General features: G+C 28.2%; 2 protein-coding genes across 10 annotated transcripts in view; one reads left to right on the top strand and one right to left on the bottom strand.

The window, feature by feature from the left end:
- Window positions 1–12866, top strand: part of Tdc2 (Tyrosine decarboxylase 2) — an 84268-nt gene extending 71402 nt beyond the window's left edge. The window contains exons 11-13 of the mRNA XM_075381655.1: window positions 6837–7075; window positions 9469–9543; window positions 12604–12866. Coding sequence (XP_075237770.1) covers window positions 6837–7075; window positions 9469–9543; window positions 12604–12796 — 507 coding nt within the window. The 3' untranslated portion in view covers window positions 12797–12866. The remainder of the gene's footprint in view (window positions 1–6836; window positions 7076–9468; window positions 9544–12603) is intronic.
- The window catches only part of Ns2 (nucleostemin 2), a 235825-nt gene that overhangs the window by 44286 nt on the left and 174225 nt on the right, over window positions 1–17314 (bottom strand). The window lies entirely within an intron of this gene.

Raw genomic sequence — 17314 nt, 5'->3', positions numbered from 1 at the left:
CTCAAACATACAAAAACTACCGATTTTAAGAATCTCATAAATAATCTTTTTTAAATTTTCTTTCTTTTTTTTTTAAAGAGAAGCATATAGGATATAAAAAACCTGAGAACAAACATAAATTTTTTGAAAAATGAAGAAAATATTTATTATTTTATGAAACATATAAATTCCTTCATTCATCAAGTGTGAATGAAGGATCATACTTTTGAAGAATCTTTTTTTAATTTTTACATTTTTCTATAGAGAAACATATAAGCTATAAAAAAATTTACAAACTGAACTTCAAGCAGCATTCAGAGATGCCAAGTCTGAAGATCAAACAAATGAATGGTAATGGGTTCAAGCTACACATAAAATATGTGTGCAAAGCTTCGAGTAGCTGCTAGTATACAAAGAGAGAGAGAGAGAGAGAGAGAGAGAGAGAGAGTTCAAAGGTTCAAATCCTAGTGAAGGGGGTTACTTTTATATGGATTTGAATACTAGATCATGGATATCGATGTTCTTTGGTGGTTGGATTACAATTAACCACACATCTAAGGAATGGTCAACCTGAGACTGTTCAAGACCATATTTCATTTACATTCATACATATTATCCTCATTCATCCTCTGAAGTAATACCTTACTGTGGTTCTGGAGGCTAAACAGAAAAAGAGAGTATAAGAGAAAAATAAAATAAAAGAAATCTTCGTACAAAATTACGACAAACTTTCAGAAATGTAACCAAATATCAAGCTGAAGAAAAAAAATGTTTAATGAATATAGAAAAAAAGAACTGTTTTCAATCTATCTTTTTATCTAGAATATTACATAAATTCTGATTTAGGTAAGATAATGATGAACAATCATTTTGTTAAAAGCTCAATAATTGCAGAATTTTACATGCTGATTTGTAATATAAAATCATAATTTCTTAATCAATCCTCAATATTTATTTAATTGGCCTAATTATTATTCAGGAAATACCATGTATAAATGTCCATATATTTAAAATTTAAATATATTTATCCCTAAGCAAACATTTTTGGTTTATTTGTTACAGCTTGTTTATCTGAAAGTAATGATGGTTTTTAAACAGTCAACTGTCATGTACAGAATAATGACATCCCTTGTAGGGTTGAATATCACCTGAATTTTGATAGGCTTCGCTCACAGATAAAAAAAATCATTTTATTTCTTTTTTTAAAATCTAACATGGGATATTGTTATTCTTGATCATGGCTATAATATTTTTGGGAGTAACTCGGTTTAATAAACCATTCTCAGTGTCACTTCTGGATGATAATATAATTGTTTTGAATACAGGACCTATGAAACAAAACTCAGGTCGAGGACAAAGTTATTTAAACTTTGTTTATTTAATTTCATAAATTCGATAAACAACAGGTCGTGAATGAAAGGATTTCTTTATTTTTTCTTGCTTCATCCTTTATCTACCCCTGGCATAGTACGTTTGTTATTTCTGGGAATGGGTTGTAAAAACCTTCTTTAAATTTTTTGTGAACAAGTTTTTTAAAAAAATATTTAGCACAAAAAAATTTAAATAACCACCATTTTGAAAAACTGGAATTTTTATATATTTTTTTGATATAATTGTTTAAAGAGGTTATATACAAACATATAAAAAAAAATTCTATACAAAATTTAAATTCAATATTTTTCTCAGAGAAGTTATCATATAACCTTTAAAAAAAGAAAACAGACAGAAAATATACAGCAATTTGACGATCTATGTTTTTTTTTTGTCCTCAGTCATTTGACTGGTTTCATGCAGCTCTCCAAGATTCCCTATCTAGTGCTAGTCGTTTCATTTCAGTATACCCTCTACATCCTACATCCCTAACAATTTGTTTTACATATTTCAAACGTGGCCTGCCTACACAATTTTTTCCTTTTACCTGTCCTTCCAATACTAAAGCGACTATTCCAGGATGCCTTAGTATGTGGCCTATAAGTCTGTCTCTTCTTTTAACTATATTTTTCCAAATGCTTCTTTCTTCATCTATTTGCCGCAATACCTCTTAATTTGTCGCTTTATCCACCCATCTGATTTCTAACATTCTCCTATAGCACCGCATTTCAAAAGCTTCTAATCTTTTCTTCTCAGATACTCCGATTGTCCAAGCTTCACTTCCATATAAAGCGACACACCAAACATATACTTTCAAAAATTTTTTCCTGACGTTTAAATTAATTTTTGATGTAAACAAATTATATTTCTGACTGAAGGCTCGTTTCGCTTGTGCTATTCGGCATTTTATATCGCTCCTGCTTCGTCCATCTTTAGTAATTCTACTTCCCAAATAACAAAATTCTTCTACCTCCATAATCTTTTCTCCTCTTATTTTCACATTCAGTTCCAATGTGAAAATTGTAGAATTGTAAATGTGAAATGTAGTAGAAATAACAAAGATGGACCATCTTTGTTATTTCTACTACATTTCATTACTTTTGTTTTGTTCTTGTTTATTTTCATGCGATAGTTCTTGCGTAGGACTTCATCTATGCCGTTCATTGTTTCTTCTAAATCCTTTTTACTCTCGGCTAGAATTACTATATCATCAGCAAATCGAAGCATCTTTATCTTTTCACCTTGTACTGTTACTCCGAATCTAAATTGTTCTTTAACATCATTAACTGCTAGTTCCATGTAAAGATTAAAAAGTAACGGAGATAGTGAACATCCTTGTCGGACTCCCTTTCTTATTACGGCTTCTTTCTTATGTTCTTCAATTGTTACTGTTGCTGTTTGGTTCCTGTACATGTTAGCAATTGTTCTTCTATCTCTATATTTGAACCCTAATTTTCTTAAAATGCTGAACATTTTATTCCAGTCTACGTTATCGAATGCCTTTTCTAGGTCTATAAACGCCAAGTATGTTGGTTTGTTTTTCTTTAATCTTCCTTCTACTATTAATCTGAGGCCTAAAATTGCTTCCCTTGTCCCTATACTTTTCCTGAAACCAAATTGGTCTTCTCCTAACACTTATATGTTTATTGGACTATTTTTATTCAGTCTAATGTGTAGAAACATCATTTGATGACATTTTACACAAAACACTTTGTATATAATATGAAAATTTATAAAAGAATTATAAATACATATTGACTATACATATGTGACCTTGAGATTTCTTAAAAATGCTGTACCAATCATAAAAAAAATCTTTACAGACAAAACAAATAAATACGAATTAATAAACTTAAATTTTACATTAAGTACAAAATATCAAGATAACAGCATATCCTGAAAAACTTTTACACCAAAATTTCAGTTTCATAAAATATCCTTTTTTTTTTTATTGCCTTTTATTTTTTATTTTTTCTGTTACTTTACTTAATTTTCTTTTTATGTTTTTTTTTCTTATACAGTAATGTTTTCTTTTGATCAATGAGAGAAGAAGAACAGATCCGTTAACTTCTGAACTTACACGCAAGTAAATTTAACATTTAAATTCTACTTTGCTTTTATATTTCAATCCATAACTTCTTATAATAAACATTTACTGGTCATTATTTAAATATATCACTTTGACGATAAAATATTGAATTTATAATCAATATTTAAAAATTGATAAAAATATATTTAAATTTAAAAAATAAACAGTATGTCCAAAACTTTTTCAAATGATAAAATCAAATGAGTACAAAAAGCTAATGAAAAAATTGTATAATAATTTTATAAATATGTAATGGTGCAAAAAACTTTTAACTTATGGATAAATTCAGTCCTCATCTGTAAATGTACTTCTGAGGGAGTAACGCAATAATTTGTGAATATTCTTCTAGTAATACAAATTTTAAAAATCCCAATTAGTAAATAAAACTATCAGAGATAGGATATAAAAAAACTGAGAACAAACATATTTTTTTTTTAAATTAAGAAAATATTTATTATTTTATGAAAAATATAAATTCCTTCTTTCATCAAGTATTACTGCACTAATTTTGATGAATATTTTTTTACTTTTTAATTTTTTTATAGAAAAACATATAAGATATAAAAAACCTACAAACTGAACTGCTTTGTATACTAGCAGCTTCGAGTAGCTGCTAGTATACAAAGAGAGAGAGAGAGAGAGAGTTCAAAGGTTCAAATCCTAGTGAAGGCAGTTACTTTTATATGGATTTGAATACTAGATCATGGATATCGATGTTCTTTGGTGGTTGGGTTACAATTAACCACGCATCTAAGGAATGGTCAACCTGAGACTGTACAAGACCACACTTCATTTACATTCATACATATTATCCTCAGTCATCCTCTGAAGTAATACTTTACCGTGGTTCTGGAGGCTAAACAGAAAAAGAGAGTATAAGAGAAAAAATAAAATAAAAGAAATCTTCGTAGAAAATTATGACAAACTTTCAGAAATGTAACCAAATATCAAGCTGAAGAAAAAAAATTATTATTCCCCAATACAAAATTATTACCAAAAGTAATATTTAAAAAAAAAAAATGAAAGTTAATTACTAGAAAAGTTTATTTATTCTTTTTTATTAATTTTTCCTCTTTTCCTTTATTTATTTTTTTAACAAACAAAATAGTACCTAATTTTATTAGTTTAAAAATAATATTTAATTTTTCCAACACTTTTCGGGCACATTACATTAAATTTTTTAATTAAAAAAAAATATATTATTAGAAACAGAAATTGAATGAAAAATATTCCAAAAAAAATTTTCTTAATTAACTATGATTAAAACATACACATTTATCATCAAGTTTAAAAAGTTTGAAGCTGTTAAAATTGTCATTTCGAACACATCACCCACTTCCTAGCATAATAATGTATTCTTTTTCATTACATTTGTAATTTAGAAGAAGATTCGGCAGCCCAGCGTTATCTTAAAGGAATTTAACCAGTAGGCTTATTATGCATCATTAGCCTCATGTGGGTCCACAATCCCACTTACCAAAGAACACAAACTATGCATTAACCCTATATGGTTTTAGCACATTTAACAAAGAAGAAGTTAATAAACTCAGATTTTAACCACAAAAAACTGATAATGGGAGGAAGAGATAAAATATACGAAAAATAGTTGAGTGGTAAGAAAGAATTACTCTCACAGAAACCATGGTATGAGACAAAAAAAATCCTCAAGAAGACTATTCCAGATGTGGGTACACATCTCTTCTACAATATCTGAGATGATGACAATTTTACCAAGAAGCGGTACCAATTTATTTTAAATTTTCCAGCTTAAATAAATACTGCAAAAAACATCTATTTTTCTACAGAAATTAAAGAATTATTTGGGAACAAATGTTATTCGTTTTAGAATTATGTAGAATAGGAACTTTCGAAGTGAAATAAATTGTTTAAGCAGACTTCCATTAGAAGTTAGCAAAATAGCTTAAATCTGTAATAATTTTTTACCAATATAGCAAACAAACATCAGAGCAGTGATAGTTTTACTTTGACGTTTTAAAAATTCTGAAAACAGCTGTACAAAAATATACCACACTGCTACATTTCTTTATGTATCAAAATTTTCATTAATTTGATTAAAATAATGTTAAATTAAAAAATTATATAATAATACACCAAATGAGCTAAAAGTCCAATTCCCAAAATAACTTATTAACAAAACAATTAATAAAAAAAAATCCATAAAAAGGATTTAATAATTAATTACCAATTTGTTTCCAATACAACTTTGCCCTGAATAAAATCAACCAAATTTTCAATTGAAAACATGAGGTAGTTCAGGATATTTGAATTTAATAATATTCTTTTCTCAAATCTTTAAGACGATTTCTTAAACTGAAAAATTGAAAGGCATCACATGAATGTAATAGCCATACAATTTTTCTTTGATTTCTCTATATTCAAAGTTTTTAAGTTTGATTAAGGTAATTTCTAACTTGAAGAGCATAATAAGGATGTTCTCGTTTTTTGCTGCCAAACTTAGAAATAGCTGATGTTAAACAGTATTATTTAATAACTTGGGAATTATAAAATCTCAAAATATGTACATGAATTACATTCCTGGAGAAGAAATAAGATTGCAATGCTACTTTCTTGTGATTCCACATCAAAAATGAATTCCAGGTAAATTGTTTCTTCTCTATAATTATATAAGATTTTTGCTAAGTCTAACAAATACAGCAATGATGGTCTTCTAGGACATTGATGCTTTATCACCACATCAGTATGCTAGAAAATTGAGAATTTGCTTCACAATTATATAAATTCTCAAACACTTCCATCCTTTTGTCAAAATTATCTTCATTAAGTGCAGGAAGTAATCTTATTCTTAGTTAAAACTTCAATTCCTTCAGAATCTTTTGTAAACTTGTTTTGGATATTTCCAATCAAACGGAAACCTTTCTGGTTAGAATTTGAGGGCTCTTTTTTAATATCTCCACAGTTATTTATTTTCTAAATTGTAACTAGTTCTTGGCCTACTTGATTGCAGAGCAACTCCAATAGCTCCAGTACTTTCAAATTTTATATTTTAGCTTAAACAATTGTTAATGATTGGTAGAAAAGAATTACAAAATCTAAAATAGAATTTTTAATTGAAGGCAGTAGTAGCTTTATTACTTTTTAATCAATGCTGAAGCATAAATAAAAAATATAAATACTTGATTTGAGTCCTTAGATATAACAGGTCATCAAAAAAAGGTTGCAGCAATTTAAAAAAATTGTATCTCAAAAACTACTACAGATAATCAAACGAGTATTCTTTTTTTTAAATAATGTATCTGGTGGTTTATAAATACTAAATGTATGTATATATATGGGTGAAAACAGAAATAGAATATAAGGTAAAATATAAAATATGAGAACAAAACTAATTTTTCCCATTTTTTATTATGTATTTCAGGAAAATGCAGATGAAGTATTTGATTTGTTAGATCGCAAACGTAAGGAAAATTTGGCATACAAAAGATCATTTTTTGTTAGGATGGTCAGTGATCCAAAAATATATAATCCAAAGATAGCAAAAGCATTACCAGGTGCTCGCCGTCATGGCAGCCATGTTAATTCAAGTCATGACGATACAAGTGATGAAGACAGTGATAGCAGTAATATTGACAATGGAGTTGAAATACATACACCAATGTAAGTATAATAAATTTGTAATAGAATTCAATATCTGGTAGAAAAATTAAATAAATAATACAGGGAAATAGGTTTCGTTATTTTTACTGGTACATAGAGTACATAATTCATAGTTAAAAGAAAATAACTGCTGTTTCGTTGATAATTACATTTTTATTTTAGGTGTCTATTTATCAGATTCAAAACTAATACCTATTAGTTCTTTGTCTGTTGCTTTTTTTACTGATTATTAATTACTTCCCTCAAAATCATGAGTCATTTATTGTAAGCATTTTCATAGATGACACAATTGTATCTACATCTAAAGATAATAATATGAAACGAATTGAATTTTTATGACAGTACTTAACAAAATTATTTACTGGATACAATCTTTGGTTTAAATATTGATCAAATCTTCACAATGTGTTTCTATATGTAACACTGCTGATTACCCTAGATAGGATTCTCATTAATTAGAACGATAGTATTTCTGTTTCTGTTAAGTGAAATTTCTGGTTGTTTTATTATATGACATGATCTTGTGGACTGATCAAATTGATTTCGTTTGGAACAAAATCACTGTTTTGGTCAAAAATGGCTCAATAAAACGCTAAGCTTGAAATTATTATATAATATTTATAATGCCCACAAATATTCTCTTAAAAAATATCATGTCATCTCTTAGGGCTCCCCAGAATGAGTTTTTAATCTACAAAAATGGACTGTCAGTTCATTTTCTGACACCCGTAGGTATGAATTGTGTAAACCGATATATAAAAAATTAAGTATTCTAACATATCCTTAAGTTCATACAGGGTTCCTGCCAAATTTTAAGATTCATTTTTTCTGACTTTTACTGACCAATTTAGTAAAAATTTCCTGACTAATGTATGTATTTTGTAGATTAAATGACACTAGCATCATATTTTATTTTTTGCAGCCTTTACCAACCCCATAGCTGCGCAACTCATGTCTTTTTTTTATTATTTATTATTTCATTAATTTTTAAAGTTTATTTAAAATTCTTTTTACCTTGTGTTGTTACTCCAGATCTAAATTGTTCTCTAACATCATTAACTGCTAGTTCTATGTAAAGATTAAACAAGAATTCAGTCGGTTAAGAGGTAGAGATGTTTATCATGCTTTTTGTGATGTAGGTAAAAAACATTTTGGACTGGGCAATATGGGCTGAAAGGCAGTGACTTTGCACAATAAAGATCCGGTTGGATCTGTTTTATTAAGCCAATCTCTAATCCTCAGTGAGGAGACTCCGGATACAGTAATGTTGCAACCTTTATTCCCTCACAGTAGGCTGGGTCTCGGTCTTGCCTGTACCTTATGCCTCAAATGAGGGGTTCCCAAGAGGATACCCCATAGGGATACTCGTCTTAACTCCCCCCTATTAGATGTCAAGTTCTGAAGATCTTCATCACAACAGGGAACTGTCATAGCGGTACAGTCACGTACAGAGTCCCCAACTGATCATCGGAGCTGGCACCCCAAGGCGTACCAGTCCTCACAGCTGAGGCTGTCTAATGCCTCCCGCTAGAAACTCCTTCTCTGCTCCTCATCATCCTTAGCTCAAAGCACTGTCCAGGAGAAGAGACTGAACGCATCCTAACAAGCTGCAGAGGCAATTATGTGAGTCAGTAAGGATGCTGGTGTCAAGCCAGGAATCTCTATCTCTGAATGAACCCATGTTCCTCCCATTCAGGGCACTGAAACAAGGTGTCACTTATTCTTAAAACTTATAATGTCCACCTTACCAAACAAGACAATGAAACTGTTTTTGTTTAATTTCAATGCAATACTTTGGTTTACAAGTAAGGGCCTTATTAAACTTCCATACCATTTTTTATAAACTGTCAAACCATTTGAAAAATCTTCCCATCAATTTATTTAAAATACAATTAAAAAATTTTCTTTTAGATTAACAGAATTATCATCCTATTGATAAATTTTAAAATAATATTAATTAAAAAAAATGCGAAAAAATTCCTGTTGAACAACATGTAATTTTCAATAGTTACTTCTGAACAGTGAATTATTTGTAATAATATTTTATAATGAATGTAATTATCTTTTATTATTTTATGTATTTGTATTTAAAAAAGTAATATGAACTTTAAACACATCAGTTTTTTGTTTTTATATTGATAAGATCTTTATAATGTATACTTATGTTTCAATCAGAATAAAGGTTTATTATTTTTTTATAGTATTTTGAATAAAACGAAATAAATAAATTAAATTTTATTGATACACTTTTAAACTGAAACTACTCCAATATTATATTTTATGAAGTTATGAAATAAAATTATTGCACTCTTTCTCAATGATAATGTATTATTTTTATTTAAAAAAAATTATACAAACATTGTTTATTGATTATCTTTGTTTTATTTTAACAGAGCATCTTGGATCAGCTGGCCACTTGCATTCCTATTCCAAAATGATGATACAGGAGCAAGTAAAGTTCCCGTAAGGTAAAATACCAGCAGTATATTATAAAATTAAATTAATACTTATTTATAAAATTTAACCTACATATATTTTTAAAAAATAAACTATTTTTTCATTCTCTCTCTGGAAAAAAACAAACATGCTTAAACATAAAGCAAACATGCTTTTGGTATAAAACAAACATGCTTTTTATACCCAATTTTTTTATTTTTTGTTAAAAATTTATTTAATGTAATTAAATAAAAAAAATAATTTTACAGTGCGAGAAAATCCCAAGCCTTACCAGGATTCGAACCTAGAATGTTCTGAATGAACTTACTGCCACAGAATTCAACATTTATATACGTTTAAGTCTTACTTTTCATCAAATGGACAAAAATTTTGATGGTTTTTTTAAATTTTTTATACAAAATTCCTCTGATGATCATTTTACAAGTTTTATAGACTTCATAAATGTAAGATTTTTATAAAGAGAAATTACATACCTGAGATATATGAGATGATTTATTTTTATTTTTTAGTGTTCACTACCATTGCTTACTGTTGTATACATAGCCTGAAGCTTAAATATTTTTATATGAAAAGTCTAAAAAATTTAGTTGAAGTAAAAATTCCACATTCAATAATTTCTTCACAGCACATTTATAACAACTTTTCTTTGTACTTCATTTTTTATTTTTTATCAAAAAGAAAATTATTTTAATTATTTCTTTTTGTGTCTTGTGAATCTTTGTTCATTTGTCTTGTGTTTTTGTAAATATATACTTCAAATAAAAATATACAAGGTGGAAAATTAAATTAATAAGACTGATTTTTTTTGAGTAAATATGGCAACCCTGCAAACTTCATAGACACTCCATATCTGATCTTGATCTTCCTGCTACATCTGTACAATCTCTCAGTCTTGAGTAGTGGTGTAATAAGTGAACACGTGTTTTGGTCTCTCGTCACAGAAATGGAATCGTGAAATATTGTGCAACGGTATGCCATTTCTATTTGGTTAAACTTGGTGAGAATGGAATGATAACCTACAGTAAGCTTAAAGATGACCGCAAGTGAACAATCAGCAACCTCACGGACAGACGTCAACAAATCCTGATCCCGTAGGGGAAGACACTCTACATCCGGCAGTTTTGGTTGCCATGCCACCCTCTTTGTACCAAGCCTTTATGGGCTTTACCGGAAGTCATCTTCAGAACCTGGGCAAAAAGCATCTCTCAGTCTCGTTCTTGCCTCAATCAGGATGCCACCAATGCGAATATCACATGTGATATTTCTATCGGTGTACTACTAGGAAATGAACTCTAAAACAAAACACACCTATGTCGAGCCAGGGTGCATGAAATTGCATGATCAGATTAAATAATAACAGAAAATCTGGGGGTGCGAAAATGTTCCTGAAAAATCTCACAGAGGTACAGTGGGATACATGGAAAAATGTGGCATCTGACCAAGTACAAATCAAATCAATGTTATTGAATCGTGTTATCATTATTGATGATAGTTCTTCCAGTGTGATCCAGAGACAAAACGTCAAAATTCACAATGGTGTTCAAAGGAATCATCCAGACCAGAAAAATCTCTCATGTCAAAGTCAAAAGTGAAATGCAAGTTTGCATGCTTTTTCAATTTCAAAGGCATTGTTCTTAAAGAATGGATGCCTTCTGATCAAACAGTTAATCAATATTTCTACAAAGACTTCGAAAACACATCCTCTATGTCCGTTCAAACATTGGTATAAGTTGGATTCTTCATCACGATTATGCGCCATCTTATGCTGCATTGTCTGTACAGCAGTTTTTAACCTCAAAACGCATTTCATTACTATCACAGCCACCTTATTCACCAGATCTCATCACGAGTGACTATTTTTTATATCCAAGAGTCAAACTGGTGGTCAATGGTCAAGGGACACCATTTTCAAACAAAGAACAGAAAGACAGACCCTTTTCAAGACAACGGTCTTTGACAACATTCCAGAAATGTTACCCACAGTGGAATAAGCATTGGGGTAAGTGTGTGCAAACAGAAGGGAACTACTTTGAAAGAGATTATACTACAACTGACTAAAAACATACGTACAAATTTTTATCCCATCAGTCTCATTACATGATTGTTTTACCTTGTATATTGAAATAATATAAATGATAAAAGCTACCTTTTCAGCATGTATGAAGGTTGATAGTTTAAGGGCAACCAAAGTTATACATTGTACATATTTGAATTGGCTTCCCAGAAACTGTACCTCCTTCTTGATAAAGAAGTAATCATCATTCTTTTGTTGAGTTCTAATTAACAACATATAATCTTTGGATGATACACACATGTGACAAGTTACAGGTGTACTTATATGAACATAGGACAACATTTATGGACTAATTAATGTAAATAAAATAAGATTAAAAAAGATAAAAATAACAATTTTTTAAAGAAAATAAAATTATTTCAAACAGTAGTTAAAAATAATTTTAAAATTTGCCAATATTCATGGCAGAGTGGTAATTTCTTGACCTTTCATCTGGGAGAACCTGGTTCAAATCCTGGTCAGGAATGGGATATTTTATATGCTTCAAAATTCCATTTTTATATTTCTATGTACAAGCTTCAAAGCTTACAGGATCTGAATTAATGAATTAATTCATCAAGCAAACAATTTTTTTTCCATTTCCTTCAATTAAACATTTTTTATGTCGGTACCAGCTTAAAAAAATTATTTGTTAAAAATATTATTAATTTTTTTCTTGTAAGATTTTAATTAAAAAATTTATTTCAGCTTCAAAAAATTATATTACAAATAAATATATAGCAAACTTTATCTTATAGGTTATCTAACAACATATTTAAAATATCTAATCTTGCAAAAAAAAACAAAACAATTCAAGCAAGATATTACAGATAATGTAAAACAAAAAACCAATCATTAAACAAAAAAAATGTATGTTACTACATACAGAATAAAAACAGAATAAAGATAGTCTAAAATTAATTTATTCCCCTAAATGATTTATAACTTAATAAATTAAAATAATGAATTTTGCTACAAACATATATTACAATTGTATTTTTATTTATTGTCTGTATAGATTTAGACATTTGGATACGATGGTAAGATTAAATACAAGAAGAGAAAGTAATTGTGGTTCAAGGTCATCGGTATCACCATCTTTATCACCAGATTCACAAGATACATCAAATAGTAAATCACCAAGACGATCACCAGTACTTCAAAGAAAAATTGGTACACAACACTCATCTTCAAAATCTAATGAGCAGTAATTATTAAAGAAAATCATGAAAAAAAGTTAATTGTTTATTATAATAATAACAATAAAACTAAATACCCATTGAAAACCATCAGCTTGTTATATACATGTGAATGTAATTAAAAAATAGCTTCAAAAACTTAACAGAATATGTTTAATTTATGTGTAACAATAAATAAAAAAATAATTAATTTTTTCTTCAAAGTATTTTTCTTTTGTAACTAAAATACTTTCGCCACTATTCCTAAATTATATAAAATAATCCTGCAATCTATTTTTCCAAACCTTGTTTAAGTATTTCATTTTATTAATGAGGAGTACTTCAGTGTGATTGATTAGGAATATGAATTTATTGATGACCTAGAAATGCCCAGTAGATATCTCAACTAGTGGTATGACATTTTGTACAACAGAGCCCTTTGACAATTCCACAAGCATATAAGGTAACCCACTGGGCTGGTCTAGTGGTGAACTTATCGCAAATCAGCTGATTTTGAAGTTGAGAGTTCTAAGGTTCAAATCCTAGTAAAGACAGTTACTTTTATACAGATTTGAATACTAGATCATGGATACCAATGTTCTTTGATGGTTGGGTTTCAATTAACCACACATCTCAGGAATGGTTGACCTGAGACCAAACAAAACTACATTTCATTTACATTCATACATATCATCGTTATTCATCGTTTAAAGTAATACATTACCATAATTCCAGAGACTAAACAGAAACAGAAAGAAGCATATACAGTTTTTACTTTACTAAATTCAATAAAGAAATTATCACCAGAATGTGCCATTATTCTGGCATATTGAATGTATGAGCCATAATTCTGGTACACATATTACATGGAACTAATGCGGCTGACTCACTATACTTATCCAAGTAATAAGGAATAAAGGATAAGTAAAAGGAAAGGAATGATTAACCCATATAGGGAATTGTTTCTAATCAGGATAGTTACTGTATTGCCCAGGACCAGAAAATGATTAAAAACTGATCTTTCAGAGCTGATTTTGATCAATGGTTATTAAAAAAAAAAAAAAGAAACAGTTGCAAACTGTTTGCAAAAAACTTTGCAAAAAAAACAGTTGCTTTTAATTTACAAGAAACTACAGTATTAATTTCCAAAGAGGGTCTGTTTAGCCTACGGAAGCACCATAAGTTATTACTTCAGAAGATGAATGAGAATCATATATATGAATATATATTGTATTTAATTTTTTTTTTTAAATTACACTTTTTCATACATTTTGAATTTACGGCCACTGTAAATATTGATTTTTATAATAATCCAATAATCCAGATGTCTTGGACAACATTTTTTGTTCATTTAGGTAAACAAGTATCTGTTATCCCTAAACATGTTAATACATTTTTATTTGACTTTAACAAGTCAAAGAAAAATAACTTCCATTTAATTTTTATAAAGTTTTACAATATTCATAACAACTATCTGATTCAAGGATAGATTACAACAAAATTTTATCATTTTTGCAAAGAATATTTATGAAAATTTCATTTATTTCTTTTTTTTTAATGATTAACAATTGCTTTTCTAAACAGTTAAGATAGTTTGATGCTCAACTGGTTCGATTGATTTTAATTCAACACATCAATTTAAATCAGATGATCCAAGGTTATAAGTGATAACAGATATTTGTATGTAAATTTGTATATAAATTAGGGATGACAGATACCCGTTTACCTAAATGAACAAAAAACATTGTCCAAAACATCTGGATTATTATATAAATCAATATTTACAATGGCTTTAAATTCATAATGTATGAAAGAAACCAAACAGCAACAGTAATAATTGAAGAACATAAGAAAGAAGCCGTAATAAGAAAGGGAGTCCGACAAGGATGTTCCCTATCCCTGTTACTTTTTAATCTTTACGTGGAACTAGCAGTTAATGATGTTAAACAACAATTTAGATTCGGAGTAACAGTACAAGGTGAAAAGATAAAGATGCTACGATTTGCTGATGATATAGTAATTCTAGCCGAGAGTAAAAAGGATTTAGAAGAAACAATGAACGGCATAGATGAAGTCCTACGCAAGAACTATCGCATGAAAATAAACAAAACAAAAGTAATGAAATGTATTAGAAATAACAAAGATGGACCACTGAATGTGAAAATAGGAGGAGAAAAGATTATGGAGGTAGAAGAATTTTGTTATTTGGGAAGTAGAATTACTAAAGATGGATGAAGTAGGAGCGATATAAAATGCCGAATAGCACAAGCGAAACGAGCCTTCAGTCAGAAATATAATTTGTTTACATCAAAAATTAATTTAAACGTCAGGAAAAAATTTTTGAAAGTATATGTTTGGTGTGTCGCTTTATATGGAAGTGAAGCTTGGACAATCGGAGTATCTGAGAAGAAAAGATTAGAAGCTTTTGAAATGCGGTGCTATAGGAGAATGTTAAAAATCAGAAGGGTGGATAAATTGACAAATGAAGAGGTGTTGCGGCAAATAGATGAAGAAAGAAGCATTTGGAAAAATATAGCTAAAAGAAGAGACAGACTTATAGGCCATATATTAAGGCATCCTGGAATAGTCGCTTTAATATTGGAAAAACAGGTAGAAGGAAAAAATTATGTAAGCAGGCCACGTTTGGAATATGTAAAACAAATTGTTAGGGATATAGGATGTAGGGGGTATACTGAAATGAAACGACTAGCACTAGATAGGGAATCTTGGAGAGCTGCATCAAACCAGTCAAATGACTGAAGACAAAAAAAAATGTATGAAACTGTATAATTAAAAAAAAAAAAAAAATCAATACAATATTTCCTTTTCTTTCCCGAACATTATCATTTCTAGAAATATATTCGTAGATTCAATTTTCATTTGAACAAATCATATTCTGTCAATAAGAGTGTACAAGAAACTGTATTAATCAGTCATATCTAAGTGTGATTATAGGTATATAATAATACATGATATGTTGATTACATCATTTTTCAATATTATTCAGTTTTTCTGATATGAAAATAACATTTTTGGAATAATGTATTGATAAACTTGACAGATGTGAAAATCTTTAATAGAAGATTGATACTATTTACTAAATGATTTTATTAATATTACTTTAAATATAAATAACATTTTATTTAATTGGTTAATTTTCAAAGAAAAAAGGATGCCTTATGAAAAAAAAACTTGTCAAAACTAACATGATCTCTATAAATATGCTTATAACATTTTTAAACGTGAAAAATTTTCTTTGTTTTATTATATTTTCCCTGATTCTGATTTCTTAAGAAAAAAAAATTATAATTGTATTTATTATATCTGTATTGACATATTAACAATATGATTTTAAATGTTATCATAAATTATATATGTTGTATTTACACTACGCAGATTCTATGTTATTGCGATAAAAGGAAATAAAAATAACATCTATGCATGTTGTAATGTCATGAAAATTATAAACTAATAAATTCTGTTACAAACTTTAGACATCAATTCTGGAAGGTTTTTGAAGCTATATTGTATATAAATGTATTGTTAAATTATTTATTTTTTTTTTTTTTGCTTTTCCTATCGTCTAAATGTAATCACGAAAAATCAATATATTTAAATAAATATTTTTAAAAAATATCTCTTCGATTCCTAGATGTATGTTTAATAATAGTATATATCTATTTTCCTGCTGAAAAACTTTCCTAGCTTTTGACCGTCTGCTTTTAATGTTTTCCTTAATTTATCTATCTACTGATAAATTCTTTTGTAGATCTGTTCTAAAAGTATTTAAAGATAGAATATTGGTATTTTTTTTATTCTTATTATAAAACCTGTAAACAAACGACTGATTTTACTGTCGAGGAAAAAAATTCATATGTAAAACACGGTTAATTACAGCTCTGTGATATGTGCAGCCTCTTAATTTCAACAACGTTATAAGAAAAATACATAAATAAAGATGAATACTTTTTGAACACATTTTATGTTCTATTCTTTGTAAAACGCATGAAAAATATTTTTATTTTTCTATTATTTAATCCAAATTAGTTTTAGAAACGTTTAATTTGATTAAAACTTCTTTGTAATTCAAGAATTAGATTACTCTTATTCTAATTATGGTATTTTAAAAAAGTTAATAAGAAATATATAAATTATAAGATAAAAGAACAATTTTTTGAATTAATAAAAATATTTTCATGCAACAAATATGTGTGTATATATATATATATATATGTATTTATGTATCAGAATAATATACTAATTTATATGTATGCAGATATAATATTCATTATCTGAATAATCTATAGGCTTAGGAATTTAAAATAAGTACATACAACAACAGTTTCAAAATTTCTCTTAAAAACATAACAATTTAAATTAACTGTCTTGTCCATAAATCACTTTATAATTAATTTAATGTCTGAATTAAAATTTTTATTATTATTATTATCTTAAAATATTTCAAAATTTTATGATCAATATTAAACATTCAAAATAAATACAAAAATGTTAAATTTTTATTATAGAATTTATTATTTTTATATACCACTT

This window comes from Lycorma delicatula, chromosome 13 (assembly GCF_047948215.1).
Source record: "Lycorma delicatula isolate Av1 chromosome 13, ASM4794821v1, whole genome shotgun sequence".
Lineage (NCBI taxonomy): Eukaryota > Metazoa > Arthropoda > Insecta > Hemiptera > Fulgoridae > Lycorma > Lycorma delicatula.
Note: the sequence above shows the minus strand (reverse complement) of the source record. Positions and strands in the feature narration are given on the sequence as shown.